General features: G+C 42.4%; 1 protein-coding gene across 1 annotated transcript in view; it reads right to left on the bottom strand.

The window, feature by feature from the left end:
- Positions 1-19,335, bottom strand: part of LOC310799053 (ferroxidase HEPHL1-like) — a gene marked incomplete at both ends in the record, with an annotated part of 95,672 nt that overhangs the window by 67,185 nt on the left and 9,152 nt on the right. Inside the window, 4 exons of the mRNA XM_083661621.1 lie at positions 1,699-1,867; positions 3,700-3,954; positions 6,616-6,837; positions 11,970-12,182. Of these exons, the coding sequence (XP_083517747.1) occupies positions 1,699-1,867; positions 3,700-3,954; positions 6,616-6,837; positions 11,970-12,182 (859 nt within the window). The remainder of the gene's footprint in view (positions 1-1,698; positions 1,868-3,699; positions 3,955-6,615; positions 6,838-11,969; positions 12,183-19,335) is intronic.

Genomic DNA, 19,335 nt, shown 5'->3' with positions numbered 1-19,335 from the left:
TAGTTAGCCGCGATTAGCATCAAGCTAACATTACTATGTGCAGTCCCACTGCAGCTAACTGCAGTCAGAGCCTGCTGGCTGCGGGGAAGTGGATACTCACGTTAGCACAAGCCAGGAAATAGCCTGCTCCCCCTGTATGTACGGTACCGTGTAATGCCTGGAGTTGACCAAACTGAACAGTCAAACAATGTACCGTAAGCATAACAGACAGTAGGCTAACGTTAGGCATATTTCCGACTGTTAGATTCATTATCAACACAAGACAGTAGCTAACATTATTAGTGGTGGTAATTGGTAATTGGTGGTAATTTCTATAAATATAGCTAAATCTATTAGTTAGCCGCGTATAGCATCAAGCTAACGTTATGGTTATCACTACCGCAGCTAACTGCAGTCAAACAATAATGTTCCATGACCATAAGCATAACGGTAGTAACGTTAGGGTTGCATTACTTCACACAAGACGGTAATGTTAGCAGAGTTTCTGACCAGGTGGTCAGATACTTGTACTACGGAGTGACAGTAAAAATCTTGAATCTTGAAAATCCATTAGCAAGCAGCTAACGTTATCTGGTCAAAACCACATTACAGTAGCTACAAGCAGCAAGTTCCCTTCATGAACCGAAAACACAGTCCTGACTCTAGTTTCCCCCCGATGTCGGTCACATTGCTGCTGTCTGGCCAGACGGGCTTCATTAGATAAATATTTATTTATTTAGTGTGGACTTTTTCTGGAGTCTGTGTTGTTGTTTCCTTTTGCTAGCAGCTAGCAGCTAACGTAACCTTAGCCATTTCCTGTTAGCCGTCTAGGACAAGAGGCAAGCTCGTGAACACGCGCAGACGTCATATCCTCTAGCTGTGGCGGGAAATGCTAACCCCTTCGAAACTGCGGTATTTCCATGTATCTTCTGAACGGCTGGTCGGAGAGAAACGCCCCTGGTCGCCATTTTTAAGTTACGTCAAGGCGCATTCACTCATTGCCAATAAAAAACACTTTGTGCACATTTATTTCTCGCCAGAACCGACGGAATGGGCCTTTAAACGGTGTCCACCCGCTATGCCGACCACCCGCAATGCCGACCTTAGGTTTAGGCGTGGGGGGTGGGAGAGGTTAGGTTTTGGGTTAGGGTCTGGGGGAGGGGAGGTTAGGTTTAGGCGCGGGGGGTGGGAGAGGTTAGGTTTTGGGTTAGGGTCTGGGGGAGGTTAGGTTTAGGCATGGGGGGAGGTTAGGTTTGGCGTGGGGGCTGGGAGAGGTGAGCTCCAGCCGGTCCACCGACACGCTGCACGCCGCCTCGCTCATGAGCTGGTTCTGCTTGTGGGCTATCGGCATTGCGGCCTGTCGGCACATAGACGCGGCACCCTTTAAACTCAGAACTAAAATAATGTTTCACATGTGCCCCTAATGCTCTTCGGTACTTTGAAATTGTGTGTGGTGTAAAAAACAACAACAACAACAACAAAAACAGGCGACCGCATTTGAATTCCCATGGACCCCAAGGTTGGGAACCGCTGGGCGAACTCATTGTGTGTTTGGTAGTACTACAAACTTGTATGGAGGTTTGTCTGACATGGGGGAGTGAGTAGTAGAATGACTGGAATTTAATTTGAGGGTGAATTACTCAGTTAGAATGTATTGCAGACAGTAGGTTGTAGTTTGCAGGATGTCTCTCATCATTTTACATGAATGTGTCTGCCTACCTGCCACTCTCAATAAGGGATACGTTATTGATCAGGTCCATTCCAGATGGGGCATAGTTCCATCGGACCTTCTCTGCTGCCAGGTAGTAATCCCTCATGACACCTCCCGCTGGAGAGGGACTGGTCTGATCGCCACAGGACTTCACTTCATACAAGGCCTGCATCCCAGCTAGGATAGATGTAACACACACACGCACGCACACGCACAGACACACAGACACACACACACGTATATATAGTGCTTTGCAAGCTGCAGTCAGTTTAAATATAATATTTAAAATTAAATACAATGAGGCAAGTACACACACAAACGCGCGCGCGCATGCACACACACACACACACACACACAGTCTTAAAATGTCATCATAACTCATCCAAACAATGGTAATGTGATGTGAATTTTGTAAAACATTATACCCATGAACTTGTAAATGTGTAATAGTAAGGTGGAGGTGTAAATCAACCTTAGGAGTGCTTAATGGTTGAAAAAACCCAATTAGAATCCCTCAGATGTATTGGCAGGGTATAAAGTCATAGTGTGGCAGGGTTCTGTTCTAAGGTTCTGTTCTAAAGTATGATGTGTATTCTAGTCAATAAACTGTAATGTGCTTAGCTATAATGTGATGTATTAAAGCCCCAATCCACGATCAGTGGTGAGGGTCTCTTGTGGCTGAGCGAGGAATTACAACACAATTGTTTTGGTTTGCTGTTTTGCTTTGTGAGAGGATGTCAGGACAGGTAGCTATGTAATACTATGTTTTGTTGCAGTATCCATACAGTGTAACTATACCATTCACTTCTTAGAGGGAGATACGTATGTATTAATTGATGCTATTAAGGGATGACAGCAATTGCCAGCACTAGTTATTCAAAAGCTGTTATGTACAAGCTGTTAGGGCAGTTGGGCTCCTCAGCATGCATGTACTTGTTCCTAATCTCTGCCCTTGGCTGCTGTGAAAGCAAAACAAAAACAGAGACAGCTATAGAACGACGATTGGGGTGATGGTGGCACTGTACCACGGTCTTGTAATGAGCCTTTAAAGCAGCTACGAGCAAGGGTTTCGATTGTTATTAAACAGTATAATTATAATATTGATGCATCACATTTTACCTATAATAGTAGCTGAGACCAAAGCCGTGTGAATCGGAGATTGCTCTCTTGATGATTATAGAGTCTGTGTCTGTCTACCGGCGGGCCGGATAAACCCGGAAGTGAAACAAAACGGTTTACGGCAGCTGCCTGCCTTCAACCGTTTCGCTCTGCCTAGCAACAGACCATAAACACGGAGAACGCCATGCAGGGGCTTGCTACTCTCGCAAACATCTCTCGTTATATTCTAACAGTTTGTTTGGAAGTTATTTTGTTATTTTGTGGTTATGGCAGAAGTGGCTGCCGCAAACCGTTTAATTTCACTTCCTGATCTGCCCTGGCCGCAGACAGACTAATCGTCAAGACAACACTGGCCGATTCACTCGGGGTTCAAGCGAGACTACTCGGCGTTGGTCTCGTCTACTATTAGAGGTAAGATGTGAGGCATCGATATTAAATTTAGACTGTTTAATAATAATCGAAAATCTTGCTCGTAGCTGCTTTAAATTACTGTAATGTGTGGACCATAAAGTGACTTTCCTGTAAAGTTACAGAGACAAGTATAACACACTATGGAAAGTCCGGTGTGATGCACAGAGGTCGTATTTTCACAAGTGTCAGCATTACTCACACTGAGCATGTATTGCTCATTAAGGTGAAAGGCTCAGACTTTGGACAGGCCCCTGCCTGGAAATGAAACTCAAGGCCTGTTTCCACATGACAAAAGTGACTCTTAGAGCAGAAACTCAGGCTCATGACTTTAACCTCTTACTAGTGCATTGACAATAATAGCAGTGGTGGACTCACAACAAAACACATTCTCCCCCTGTCAGCAACTCTCCACAACCAATCAGGTGTCACAGCAAAGAGGACAAGAGGAGACACAGAGGTTAAAGTTGCAGTGCCCTTACCCTGAAGGTGGTCATTAACCTGGCAGGTCAGCAGCCACTTTCCCATTGCCGTCGGGACCATCTGGGCTGTAGCAAACGTGGCTGGGAACAAGCTGAGGACGTCCGTGCGGTGACCACGGTCCAACAGTGTGTTCCCGTGGAAATAGGCGGAGTGAATATCAACCTCGTTACCCATACCAAACAAATGCCAGGCCACCGAGCGGTGCTGGCATAACTCGATTCCAGGCAGGTTGCCAAACATGTACCCGTTAATGGCTGTCACACAAAGAAAAACCAGAGGGAGAAGTTAGACGGCAGGACAAACGGTGAACATATTTCATCTTAATCTTTCTTTTATAGTCTGTGGAGAGAACTAGTTTATTTATTTATTTATTTATTTGACCTTTATTTAACCAGGTGAATTGTTTGAGAACCAGTTCTCATTTGCAAACATGACCCGGCCAAGAGGGCCCAGTAGGAATAGCTACATTGTCAAAGTCTAGTAACAAAAAGACAAATAAATATATACACATATAGACAAGTAACAGCATAGTACAAATATAGACAGAGTGTACAAATAAACATATAAAAGTATAGCCAAGTAACAGCATATGACCAAATATAGACAGTGTACAAATAAACATATAAACATATAGACAAGTAACAGCATATGTACAAATATAGACAGTGTACAAATAAACATATAAACATATAGACAAGTAACAGCATATGTACAAATATAGACAGTGTACAAATAAACATATAAACATATAGACAAGTAACAGCATATGTACAAATATAGACAGTGTACAAATAAACATATAAACATATAGACAAGTAACAGCATATGTACAAATATAGACAGTGTACAAATAAACATATAAACATATAGACAAGTAACAGCATATGTACAAATATAGACAGTGTACAAATAAACATATAGACAAGTAACAGCATATGAACAAATATAGACAGTGTACAAATAAACATATAAACATATAGACAAGTAACAGCATATGTACAAATATAGACAGTGTACAAATAAACATTTAAACATATAGACAAGTAACAGCATATGAACAAATATAGACAGTGTACAAATAAACATATAAACATATAGACAAGTAACAGCATATGAACAAATATAGACAGTGTACAAATAAACATATAAACATATAGACAAGTAACAGCATATGTACAAATATAGACAGTGTACAAATAAACATATAGACAAGTAACAGCATATGAACAAATATAGACAGTGTACAAATAAACATATAAACATATAGACAAGTAACAGCATATGTACAAATATAGACAGAATGTACAGATATACACAGAAAATAAGTGCTACACTACTACTAAACTGAAGGGGGGGTTGTGTGTGTGTGTGTGTGTGTGTGTGTGTGTGTGTGTGTGTGTGTGTGTGTGTGTGTGTGTGTGTGTGTGTGTGTGTGTGAGTGTGTGTGTGTGTGTGTGTGTGTGTGTGTGTGTGTGTGTGTGTGTGTGTGTGTGTGTGTGTGTGTGTGTGTGAGAGAGAGAGATCCGGAGCTAATCAGCAGGTACAGCGGTCGTGTGTGTGTGTGTGTGTGTGTGTGTGTGTGTGTGTGTAAGCGTGCGTGTGTGTGTGTGTGTGTGTGTGTGTGTGTGTGTGTGTGTGTAAGTGTGCGTGTGTGTGTGTGTGTGTGTGTGTGTGTGTAAGTGTGTGTGTGTGTGTGTGTGTGTGTGTGTGTGTGTGTGTGTGTGTGTGTGTGTGTGAGAGAGAGATCCGGAGCTAATCAGCAGGTGCAGCGGTCAACAAAGAGTTGATTGAGTTTCTGTTTGAAGATGGAAAGTGATGTCAGGGTTGTGAGTTTGAGGGTGCTTTGGAGTGCGTTCCAATCGTTTGCGGCTGCAAAGCGGAAGGAGGTGCGGCCGAAATCAGATCTGTATCTGACTGAGCTGGGGATGGTGAGCTTGATGTGCTCACTTGACCTAGTGTTGTATGCATTGGAGGCTATATGGAGGAGAGAGGTGAGGTAGTGTGGTGTCTTGCCTACTATTGTCTTGTATATAAAGTGATGCCAGTGGAGGGATCGCCGGGTTTTGAGGGAGGGCCAGTCTATCAGATCATAAAGTTTACAGTCGTGAGTGTGGAAGGGTGCGTTGGTGGCAAAGCGGATGGCCGAATGATGGCGAGTGTCCAGTTTCTTGAGGGCTGTTTCTGAAGCCGTTCTATAGATGACATCGCCATAGTCAAGAATTGGGAGTTCTGTCATTTTTTTTAGTTTGGCAGCGTGAGTGAAAGAGGCTTTATTGCGAAAGAGGAAGGCTATTCTGGCTAGTGATGTGAAACCTGATGTGATGTAACTGCATTCTGCGGACATTTCAAAAGAATTTAAGGATACAGACAGCATTGCTGCAAATTAATCATATAATTCATAGCAATGTACTAGGATAACAGAGATTGAAAATGTAGGGTCATCGGGGGCAGGGGATAGAAAATGGGAAAGGAAGAAAATTGGGATAAGTATTTTAAATTTGTATTCTAAATGTGCAATTCAGATTAAAAAACAAAACAATATTCCATAGCATAATGAATAATATCCTTGTGGTTAACCAACTTAATCCATGTAGAGTAGTTTGTTCACACTAGGCGCTTAACAGAAGCAGAGCTTAAGCTAAAGCCACGCTGAAGCTGAGCTCACGTTAAACCGGTCACACAAGAAGCACTCTCTTTTCCTCAGCGCCTTGCTCAGCGTGCCTTGACCCCACCCACAACTTCCATTGACTTCCTGCCTGGCAGCTTCATGCTTGACGCTTGGAAAATAGAACTGAATCCTGAATGATCGCTTCGGCGCAGCTTCAGCGTGGCTTGAACATTGCTTCGCCGTATGGTGTGAACGCCCTGTTAAGATCTAAACAATGAATATGATTTTTAAAAATGTCATCACGCACCATGCATCAGGTTTGACTTCTCAAAATCAGGATCTGCCCGGTTGACTCCGTCTGGATCAGAGCAGAAGGTCTGAATGTTGTCCTCCAGGTACCAACTCAGGCCTTCATTTACCACATTGAACATTAGGAACACATCCTGGTCCACATCATTACGCTCTGATTCTAGCACAGGCTCTGGTGTTGTCTGACCCCGGACTGGTTGAGAAATCTCCTTCAGGATGCCTGTGTGCACACAGAAACATGAGATAAACTGTGGGTGAATACTCTAAATACTTAGGCAATCATAAACTTCAGCTTTGTTTGCCCACTCAGAGAGGGGCTCCCTCTCTGTGTCGTCTTTCTCCCATTTTCTCTCTTTTTTTTTTTCTAATGAAGGTGTTTGTGGGAGTTCTTTCATGTTCTCATTGAGGACCTATGGTAACCTACGGTGTGCCACAGGGTTCCGTCATTGGCCCAATTATATTTTCCATGTACATGTTGCCTCGTAGGTACCTAGTTCATAAATACAGTTTAGGAATTCATTCTTATGCAGATCATAGTCAACTTTACATCTCCATCTAACCTAAAAATGACCTGCAAATACAAAATGCAGAGACATGCTTATCTCAGTCGAAGGCAGGATGACATCAAATTTCCTTCTACTGAACAAAACAAAGATGCTGATTCTTGGCGCAACAATTTTTTCTTTTAATTTTGATGGCTTTTTAGAGTATCACAGAGTCTCTTCATTAAGAATCTTAGTGTCCTGTTTGATCCTGACCTTTCATTTGAAATACATAAACTGCCCTTTTCATCTGCTGAATAGAGCTAGTATAACCAATTTATTATCCCATACAAATAAGACCTCTGCAATCCCAGGATACAGGTCTCCTGTCTGTTCCAAGGATAAAGATAGGCAGTGGGGCTTTCTGTTACTGATCACCATATCTCTGGAATAGTCTCCCAGTAATGATCGGAGATGCTAACTTTGTGGAACATTTTAAAAGCAGGATTAAAACATATCTGATGTCTCTAAGTTATGAGCAGGTCTAAGTAAGGATGGGTACCGAACTCGGTACTTTTACAGGCACCGACCGAAAGGGGGCGGTACTACCGAGTATCAGTTCACATGAAATAAAACGGTACCTCATTTCGGTACTTGAACGCATCTGAGTAATAGAAGAGAGTGGGTAAAATAGAAATTCCGACGGAACCTTAAGGCAACACGCGAGAGCGCGTTACGTCAGTACGTCACACACCTGAAACATCAAGAAACAGGACCACCCGAAAATGTGACTACACTTTACCAAGATAGACTCAGACAACACTGGTTGCAACATTTGTGATGTGAATTGCAAAGCTGGCCAGGGAAACACCTCAAACTTGAGGAAGCATGGTCAAACACAAGATATATTTAGCTAAACGCTGAAGACTATAACGTCTTAGATAGGCTGAGGGTGAATGAAGCAGATAGCCTACCGCACTGCAGCTAACGTTAGCAGCACCTCCTCAGCTGTAACGTTGAGAGAGGCATCGACTTCTACAACATCAGGTAACGTTATTTAATTAGCTAGCGTTAGCTGGATAAGTTGTTTCACTGCTGTTGTGGTTGTTAGATAACGGGGCTTTTCACTGTCTTCACAACGACTGCAAACGTTACTACGTTAAACGCTAACGTTACTCTTGCTGCAGTAATTGTCAAGGGTTCAACAGAACGTATTTCCTCAGCCTGTATAGTAGCTATCAACATTAAATAAAAAGCATTTGAGAGCTTAAACCCGTGGCTTTTTATTTGGCAGGGTTACATGTGCCATAATCTTTAGTAACATTTCTTAAAATGCATTAGAATATTTTTATTTTTAGGGGTTAAAGATAAAACATTTTTTTAATGAACATTAGGGCAAATATAATACGAAAAGCCAAAGGGTTAAGCTCTCAAATGCTTTTTATTTTATGTTTCTATGTGCTACAGAGCCTGAGATATGAAGGCTTTAGTGAATACCGACCGCTCTCTCTGAGAAGTTTGGATTATTATTTTTTTACAACTGTAATTTTTTTTGTTATTAGAGGGTGTAAAGTACCGAAAATGGTACCGTTTTGGGTACCGTACCGAATTCCAGGTACCGGTATCGTACCGGTATCGGTTCAAATGTGAACGGTACCCATCCCTAGGTCTAAAAGGTTATATAACAATGACCCACTGATATGATGCCCGTGCCTTTTGAAGTCACATAGTGACAGATACAGACGTGAGCAAACAGGGGAAAAATATGGGATGTCTGGGTAGTGTAGATCCAGTGTTGGGCACTACAAGTAGCGAAGCTATTTCTCAGTAGCTTGGTGGTAGCGTAGCTCCTTTTGAATCAATTCGCGTTTTCAATAGCGAAGCTATTTATAGACCAAGTAGCGCGGTAGCGTCCCACAAACACTAAAAGTTATTTCCCAGAGAAAACACATGAGCAAAGCTCCCAGGCAGCGCGGAGATCTGCCTTCTTCCAGCTGCGGTCTGGAATAGAAGAGGAGGAGGAGACAATGCTTGGTCAAGTGTAGCCGATAGCAGCAAGCACTTCCATATAAGGGACAAGTGTTCTCTTATCCTTGTTTTTACCATCCTTGCACTGCTAAACCCGCCCTACTCTTCCTCCAATTGGGTTGCGACATCTCCATTCACTCCAATGGACCAGTTTTTTACCTCACAAAAGTTCCCGGAAAGTTGAGCCTCCTTCCTGGCTATTCACTGGCTACATGTCACACATTTTGGACCTCCGCTGGTGCCACTCTCTTACTAGATTGCTCTGGGTTGGGTTTAGGCATGAGTAGTGACATAGTAGTTGGTTTAGGTTGGTAAGCCAATCAGAGGCAGAATAGGGCGGGTCATGCTGTCGGGAAAGGAAAATACACAGCCCGAGGGGAGAAGGGAGGAGAGGGGAAACTAGAGGAGAGGAGAGTTGAATTTATCCTGTGTTGAAGTCGCCAATAGATTATTTTTTATTGTTTCTATCACTGCCTTTTATGGGTTTATTTTGGAATTCTGTTTTTGAATATTGTGGCAGTGAGAGTTTTAGTTTGTTTTATATTAACCAATTGAATTGGGATTTCTTTTTAATTTTTGCCTGCCTATTTGTTTGGTGGAAAGTTTTTCTTGATCACGAGATAACATTCATTTGGCATGAAGTTGATTCAATGTAAAAAAGAAAAAGAAAAAAGGTAGCTTCGATACATGCAGCAACATGCTTTTGCCATGTTGCTCGTAGCTTAGCTTGCTACAGTTCTCTGGGGATAGCTTCAATGTAGTGAAGCTATATTTATTCTATAGTAACTGGCAGCTTAGCTTACTACATTTTCCAAGTAGCTTGCCCATCACTATGTAGATCTAAAAGCACTCGCCTACCACCGCGGAAACCCGGGTTCAATATCCCGGCAGCGGTATTTCCGGCTTTATCAGATGTTCCTACAGACACAATTGGCTGTGTCTGCAGCCAGAGTCGATACAGGCAATTGCTTGGGGCCCCAGGCCATTAGGCGGGGCCAGGAGAAAAGAACGAAGGGGGCTTATAGGGGAAGGGTTAATGGTCAAATAAAGTGCATGTGATTGTGTGGGATGAGGGGGCTGAGAAACTTTACTCCACATCAGTGACCGCAAATCCCTCCCCATTTCCAACCAATGGACGATTTGCAATGACAACTCCCTAAAGACGCCCCATGTCATTCCCGTCAAACTTGCATGATTCATCTACTTTCTCTTGAATTGAAAGTGAAAGAAGAACAATGAAGAAGTTATCTGGAAGTAAAAAAAAAAGAAGAAGAAGAGGATTAGGAAAAAGAAAGCCAGACAGTGGAGCAGAGAGGCCTACTGATTAGGCAATTCAGACTACAACAACCCCAACCACCACACCACCCAACTTTTCAGTTACTACCCTCAGGCTGCAGACTGAAAGTCCAAATGGCCCGGAAGAACAGTTAAAATAAATCCTTCATCCCATCAGCTGTGACTATCCTCAATAAGAGCCTGTTTAAATAAATCCACTAACCACCTGGCTGCCCCCTCATCCCACACAATCACACGCACTTTATTTTACCAAGAACCCTTCCCCTAAGCCCCCTTCCTTCTTTTAAAGCTGCATTCAGCAATGTTTTTGTTCAAATAAGTGTTAAATGGTTCTATATTCTGACAGCAATCACTGAAATAGAGTGTTTGCTCAGTAACTTGGAACCCCCCAAGCCCTGCATCCAGGGCGGACGTATCTCCACAACCGTAACCATTGGACAGTGGGAGGTCGACACCACATTTTTATCCAATGAGAGAAATGTTGACATTTTCTGGGAAACGGAAGGTCAAATCGCGATGCCTTCAAAGGCCTATGGCCTCTATCTTCCCCCTGGCCTTAAATTAGCGTTTATGGCCTGACGCAGCGCTATTAGTGGGCATGGTGTAGAATTATTCACAACTGTGGCCATTGGTGATCTGCAGTGAAGCAATCACATTGTTCGCTTTCAAGCTCCGATTCCACGGTGCGATCCAGTCCGGTCAGAAAAGCCCGACCAAAGCGCTGTGAGCTCCCACCTCCCTCTTTCATCCCCATCTGTTTCCATTATATACATTACATACATACAAATGCCCCTCAAACAAATCTCACAGCAGTTTAAATACAGCAAGCATGTAAATATGCTACACTATAGCAAAAGCAAACTGAGAATAATGTTCTAAACGCATCGGCTAGAAAAATATAGCCTATTTATAAAAATAATCGTGATGAACGCTGGTTGGAAGGGGCCCCTGGGAATTTTTGCCTAGGACCCCAACAGACTCTGGAATCGCCACTGTCTGCAGGTGGGAACCCGGTGGGCTATGTTAGCCTGGGTAAACCCAGCCTCCACGTGACCTCTATGTACTATCACGAAACTTACGCTACAGGCATAGCCTGTTACGTCACGTTGAAGGCTGAGTTTACCCAGGCGAGGGATATGTGTCCTGGTCGCTGCACTGGTGCCTCCTCTGGTCAGTCGGGGCGCAGGTTCGTGGGAAGGGTAACTGGGGAAGAATAGTGATTATAGCGTGATCCACTATGTGCTAGATCCTGCTGGTGAAAGAAGCGGCTGGCAACTGCACATGTATTGGAGGGAGCATGTGCTCTTCTACAGCTCTTCTACGGGGGGGGGGGGGGGGGGGGGGCAGGCACATTGTTTGTCATAGATTACTGATATTTGCATTCAGAGCTTTAAAATTGTATATTACATGAGGGGTTGATAAATATTTTTGTTTGAATGATGAATTAGTGAATAAAAAAATGCATTCTGAGCAAACGCTTTCTGATTTTAAATTAATATTGTTGTGTGAGCATGGGTTCATGGTATTTGGTCACATATCTTCATACCTTTTTTACAGGTGAGCAGTGCACCTATGAGTCCAGAGGAGATATCCTTAGGAGCTTCAAGGTGAGAGTGGTAGACCCAGGTCAGACAGTTGGCATCGCCATCTGTGGGTGCAAATTCTGGCCTGACCTCCCAGCGGTAGGTGTAGTTTCCTCCTGGGGGAACGGAGTCATCCTGCTTCAACTTGGATGATGTCCCATCTGGATAGAGTGCCCCTGGTGGACAAATGCATGAAGTCAGAGATTAGTGTTTCCTACACTTAGCTTTTTAGGGCTCATCGCAAAGGCGGTAATTTTGCGCTGGAATAGCGCCGCACAAAGCCCTAATTGTGGGCGTGTCGGGCCGCTGTGCTTCACGTCATCTCGTGCAAACTTCCATATAGGCGTGTTTATGCCTAAAACAGTACTCCCAAGTGTGAGATCATGACATGTCCACTTCTTTCTTGCTGAGTGCAAGGGGGCTACTGCGTGATGATGGTATCTTCGCCAGAGCGCAAAATGAGGGAGGCAGATGATAGGCTAAGAGGCACACGGCACGCCTGGGACACGCCTACACCTGTGTCTGCCCTTAGATTCCAGCGCAAAACTGGATGGTGGAAGGCAGCAGACGATAGCTTAAGACGCAGGGAAGAAAGCATAAGAGGTGCGCAAACGGCTGCGCAAACGATAGCGCCGTACGATGATAGGGCCCTTAGTGTGAAAAGCAATTTGGACCTGTCTGTTTTGATGTTAAATTGGTAGACAACAAAATGGTTATGTGTGTTGTAAAAGAACAATTTTGCCATTGATTTTATTTTTATAAGAAACTAAATTGAGCAGAACAATGCAGAACATATTCTACATGAAATATAGGATTTAAGAGAGAGAGATATAAGATCAACTTTAAATGGCCTTAACACTATAATCACAAACTTGATATTATTACTATTCAAAATCAAGGTGGTATCCATTTCTACTTTGGTCCTATCACTTTTAAGCTTTCAACTGCCACGTGTCATGTGTAAGTATGTATGTGCTATAAACACATAAATGACCTCACACATAGTGAAAGACAATGGATACACCAGTGAACTTTGAGTTCCTCATTTGTCACCTGACATGGCTTAACACAGAATTAGCTCAAAGAGCTACAGTAGATGACTGAGCTTTATCTAACAACTCAAAGATCTAGATGACAGAGCTTTATCTAACAACTCAAAGAGCTAGATGACAGAGCTTTATCTTTACCCTGTATGATTCCCATCCATCTGTGGACCAAGAGTTACTGTCGGAATTTTGAGGAAAAAAGTCTGAATTTTTAGATTAAAGTCAGAATTCTGCGGGGGAAAGAAGCACATGTGACATAGCTGACGATGTCACTGATGATATTATCGATGGTCTACCGGAATTTGAAATGTCTCGGGTCCCTAGATTTTTGTGACGTCAAAATAGGGTCACAAGCCCAAAAGGTTTGGGAACCCCTGCTGTAAACTGTCCCATTTCATCCTCATCATCTGAAATCATCATCCCTCAACAATATTGAGCAATTTCTCCCGTGTTTACTTAATGGGGTGTGTCCTAAAAATCTGGTAAAAAGTGAAGTATTTCGTCCTGTTGTCCGCATACGAGTACTTCTTTAGCAACGTTGCAGCATTGACTATTGCTAAAATTGATCAAATCTGCATGCCTTTACAAACTACAAATGGTCCTAAGCATAAATCAACAAATCACTAAAATTTGATCAGGTTTAGGACCTTGTCTACTTCTGTGGCTGTAGAAGGATTTGGTGGAGATTGCCGCCATCTTTTTTTGACATGATATAGTGTATTGGCTTCTACTAGGCAGAAGAAGTGTCTACACATGAGGACAACAGGTCTAAGTTCAGCAGAATGAAGTATTATGGTGTAGAAATGCCTGTAATGTCCCCGTATGAGGTCGCAGGGTCTCAGGAGGTTAGGCAGTGAGATCTGACATCAATATCAGATCAAGAGATGCGTCCTAGGCTGGTAGCTCACCTGGTAGCACGCATACCACGAAGGCTCATGCCCTTCGCACGCCGGCCGACCAGGGTTCGAATCCGACCTGCGGTCCTTTGCCGCATGTCATCCCCTCTCTCTCTCCCTACTGTCCTATATAAAAAATAGATAAAGCCCAAATGCCCAAAAATAATCTAAAAAATATATATGTATCTATGTATCTGATCGAGAGTAGAATTAGGAAGGACAGGAAATAAGAAAATTAAAGAAAAAACATATGGGTTCACTCACAATATGCATCTACAAGGGCTCTTTTATGTTTCTATTTCACTTGAGTTGAACTGCACTACTTTACTTTTTAAGTCTTATCTTGTGGATCTCTTGTTTGTATACTTTTGCACTTTTTTATAATAATAATACTAATACTAATAATAATATTAGTAGTGGCAGTAGTAGTAGTAGTAGTGGTAGTAGTAGTAATAGTAGTAGTAGTAATAGTAGTAGTAATAGTAGTAGTGGTAGTAGTAGTAATAGTAGTAGTAGAAGTAGGAGGAGGAGTATTTTACATTTACTCTATTTCTTATTACTCGGTAAAGCAGCTTGAATTGCTTGAGTGTATTGTTTGTCATGTTTATTTCGAATAATATGTAAACAAAACAGAGACAATATACGGGGCCTTCAAAATTACACGTTAATAAGTCGATTGAAATAGTATTATGAAATAAAGATGAAGGGGTAACAAATGTAGACATATTCGAAAAGGAGTGAGAAGAAGTATAACTTATTAACACCCACCCCTTTTCCACAATACTAAATTATTACATTTATACTTGTATAACAACACATACTATAGAAATATCCACATATATATACATATATATAAAAAAAAAAATATATATATATATATATATATATATATATATATATATATATATATATATATATATATATACATATATATATATATATACATATACATATATATATACATACATATATATATATATATATATATATATATATACATACACATGTATATGTACATACATACACACCAGAGGAGGTTTTTCCAGTGAGGCATAGTGGGATGGTCCTCCTCTATTAGATTGGGGATTTTATATAAAACAAATTATTAGCCACCGGGGGCACGGTGGCTCAGTGGTAGAGCTGTCGCCTCGCAGTCAGAAGGTCCTGAGTTCGATTCTCGCCTGGGACACTGCGGGCGCTGTGGTTGTGTTCCCCCCCATATCTTCAGTGCCTACTGCCCAGGTGGGGTATCTCGTCGTAAGGGCCTTTCTGTCTGTGTGGAGTTTGCATGTTCTCCCCGTGCTCCCCCAGGGGGGTTCCTCCGTATATAACCCCCCCCCCCCCCATTAAAAAACATGCAGAAGATCAGATCGTCATCGTCATCCGACCAGTGACGACAACATCCGAAGTTGGTCCCCGGGCGCTGTACGAGAAAGCGACCACTGCTCCTGGCCTGCCCCCCGGAGGAAAGGACAAAGCCAGGATGGGTTAAATGCAGAGGACAAATTTCACCGGCCACCGTCAGCATGTGTGTGTTGTGGCCGTCCGTGCATGTGTTGATGTGTGTAATCGTGTGACAATAAAGACGGGCTTGTCCGTCTGAAATCGTCGTTTTTTTTCTTTTTCTTTTTTTTTTTCTTTTTTCTTTTTTTTTTTATAATAAAATATCAATCAAATGTGTTTTTTCTTATGTGCAGACGCTCATTTTTTCATTCATTATATTCTTAAAATGCTTCAACAACAGTGACCTGTAGGGCACTGATGGAAAGGAGAGCTCCATGCAGACGAGTCACTCTGGCCCTGGTCCCAGCCTGGAGTAGGTAGATTAAAAAACATTCGCCCTGTGGGCGTTTATTTATTTGGTAATTTATCTAATGAAAAAATATGATTGGTTGAAAAACACTTGCAATTCACAGAGAACACGTGAGAGTGATGTGTTTTCCAACCAATCAGATTGAGCTGGAGCGGAACACGCCCTTAGCCTGGTGAAATCAGGTGAAACCTAATTGGTTGTTGTTGGATAGATTGCTAAGATTGACATTCTGTATTGTCCAATGCTGAATACATCTGAAAATCTTGTTGAATCCACTCCATTGGAAATGGAGGAAATGAAGACCTGACAGGCTAATAGATAGATTTACAGACAGTAGCACCTATATTGTCCCCTTTCTCTTTTCCTATGTTTTATATTATCAAGCAGTAGGTTAGCTCACAAGCCAGACAGTCGTTGCATTGTATTACGCAAGCGCCTCAACGAGTTTAGAAAGGGCAGCGTGGTACATGGAGGCTCAGAAGCAAACACTGGGATAATTTAACCTCATCGGCTGCACTCGCACGGCTACAGACAGCATGGATATTCAAGTAAGTAAATTAAGTTCGAGTTATCCGGGTCTTCTACTAAATTTGGCGTCCACCAAGCAGTGCTACTTTTTCGTATTATATTGTTTTATGCTGAATAGCCCGCCATTTGGCGATATTAACTCATTGGCTGCCAGCCACTTCTGGAAAACGGATGCTCCCAGTGCCAGCCCTTTCAGAGCGTTTTCAGTGATTTCTCAAGACCCACAGAACATTGTGTGATATTACTATGTAAACACCGAACACGCCCAAAGAACGATGAGACTGTCTTGTATCATCAGCAAAAAAAAAGTTTATTGATATCATTTTCCGTTCTTTAGTTATCAGCAGTAGAAGATAGGTTGTTTTCACCAAAAACAGACGTTTCAAACTAGAAGCTGAGATAATGAGCCTTTTGTGAAATGAAGCATTTCAAGCACATCACTGACTCTGAAGCTAATATTTTCTGATGTAGTGACACCTCAAAAATAATTTCCTTCAATAAAACAGCGAAAACAAAGGAATTTTGATAGCAAAATAATATTTTTTAGCTGCAACCAGCAGCGCTGGCCCCTGCGTGCGCAGACCCTACACCTTCTTGCTGGTCTTGATTTACTGCTGGTGGGCATCAGATATTCTAGCTTGTGTTTGCCAATCTGTCCATCGAGCCTGCTGTCTGGGTTGGTGTTGTATGCTGCCCTGCGTGCCCCACCCCCCTCAACTGCAAACCCCTCCTCCATGGGAGTGTCTCTGGTGGCTCTCTGCTGCGTTTGCTCTGCACTGAAAAGTGCGCTACACCCAGCTTTTTCACAGCGCTCCGCCGTTTTTGTCGCCGGCTCCCAGCGCTTCCAGCTGAGAATAATGTAACTTTTCAGAAAGACGCTGGTGTCGGGTGCTGCTTTTCTGGCAACTAATCATGTGGAGGGGCTATCGCAGCGGAGACGGAGGGGCTCAATTGTGGGAGCAGATTGGCTGCTGTTCACAGGCACAGCTAATGTTATGCTTCATGCATATCGATGCATACCGATGCGGTTTCCGTTTCCCCATGACTTCTTCTCTGTTTTTTCCTCATCTTTCTCTAATCTGGAGAGCACTGTCGCCACCTAATGGGTCCGTAAAATAGCTTATACACCTTCAACATCCCCCATATTTTTACAGGAGATGCATCAGGCTTTGATCCACGTCCCACCGTCAAAAAACGCAATTGACGACTTTAGTCGTCATTGGCACTCTACGTTACTATTTGAATTGACGACTTTAGTCGTCATTGGCACTCAATGAGTTAAACTCATTTTTTACTGAATTTGGCAGCGCGGAACGAAACATGGAACGAAACACGGAACGAAACATGCAATGGAATGAAACGAAACTTGTAGCCTATGTTGGACGTAGTGAAGTGTTTTTGATTGATTTGTTCATCCATCAAACCTTTTACTGACAGACTAACTGTAGCCTAAATATCTTACTTTATTTTGAGGTGCATTACATTGCTCAGCCAGAAATTATTCCCACTTCAACTCTCTTTCTCCTGGGTGCGCCTAACGTTAAAATGCACCAGATGACAATCCATCTTATTTGTCCTCAATCTGCATTGAAAATGTGTGAAAATTCACCTTCTTGCAACAGGTGTAGCATAAGCTAGTGGTTTTCAAAGTGGGGTCCCCAGCAAAAAGGTGGGATTAATCTATGTTCACTATAATTCCATCCATAAGTAACACAATCACAGAATGTATGACTATTTTGGTCATGGGTTTCATTAATGTCTGTGATAAAACATCTAAAAGCAAAACTCTTATCAGATGGGGGACCCTGGAACAAAATCTTATCTATATGGGGGTGCGTGGTGTAATTTGTGTGATTGAATTAAACTGAAATTAAGTTTGATGTTGCCTGCTGTAACAGTGTGGATCTATAAAGCGGTCTGTAGCTAATGATTTCTATTGATCTTGTATCCTTGAAGGAGACTGGTGCTGCTATTGAGATTACATTAGGGTATAGGAGTGACATATTTGGGACCCGTTTCTGGCCTACCTTGATGAGGTTAGGGGCGGTGGGTGACTTGCTCAGCTGGTTTGTCTTGGCCCCTTGTATGGGAACCCATATTATGCTTTTATAAGCATGTAAGCACCCTTATATGGGTGGTAGCACCATATTATAATTGTCAATCAATAGTATGCTTTGCTTTGTTTTCCAGCTGTGTCTGAGCTTTTGTTTTGTTTTGTTTGTATGTTGTTAAAATCTGTCTTCAAACTGCAAAAGAGAAGAAAAAAAAACGCCCAATTTTTTTTCGTTTTTTTTTCCGGAGAACCGTCCTCCCCTATTGCCAAGCTCACCAGCCGCCACTGATACACACATACATAAAACACTAGTCATATAGTAATACGTAATATGTATGAGATGTTCTATAATGCTGCTTTGCCTTGCCTTGCCTAGCAGATTTGATCACTTGATGTTTTGACTCCTGAGAGGCTGTTCTGTTCTGTTCTGTTCTGTTCTGTTCTGTTCTGTTCTGTTCTGTTCTGTTCTGTTCTGTTCTGTTCTGTTCTGTAGGCTACAGAACATTTGTCCTGTCTGAATGACTCACAGAATGACTTACATTTCGGAAATAGGGCAGGACACCATTCATAACCTGTTTCAAGGAGGAAACAAACATTTGAGAGCACTGGAAAATGCCCAGAACAGCAAGCATCTCGCTAATATGGTGGGGGATGGTGGGGTATTACATAACAGATTTGCAGAGTTCAGAATACTTAAGACAGTGCATCTGCCAGAATAGAATACCAGTGAAAGTGAAAATGAAAGTGTGCCAGCCAGGTCACACTTTGTACACACATCCTTTTGCACTGATCTAAAAGAACTGTTTGTGTCATTGCAATTTTTTCCCCCATGTCATCTTCCTGTTATGCGAGTCAGTCTGGCCCCGAAGTGGAAGAGTAGGAGAACTTATCTAATCTGCCCCAATGAATCTCAGTCAAGCATCAGGTAACGAAAAAACCTGATACAAGATAAGAATTCATATCCCTTTGTGTCTGAATATGCAGACACTGCTT

This window comes from Poromitra crassiceps (genome assembly GCF_964638095.1).
Source record: "Poromitra crassiceps genome assembly, chromosome: 27".
NCBI classification, from domain to species: Eukaryota; Metazoa; Chordata; class Actinopteri; order Beryciformes; family Melamphaidae; genus Poromitra; species Poromitra crassiceps.
The sequence above is the reverse complement of the archived record's forward strand: the minus strand, read 5'-3'. Positions and strand labels throughout refer to the sequence as shown.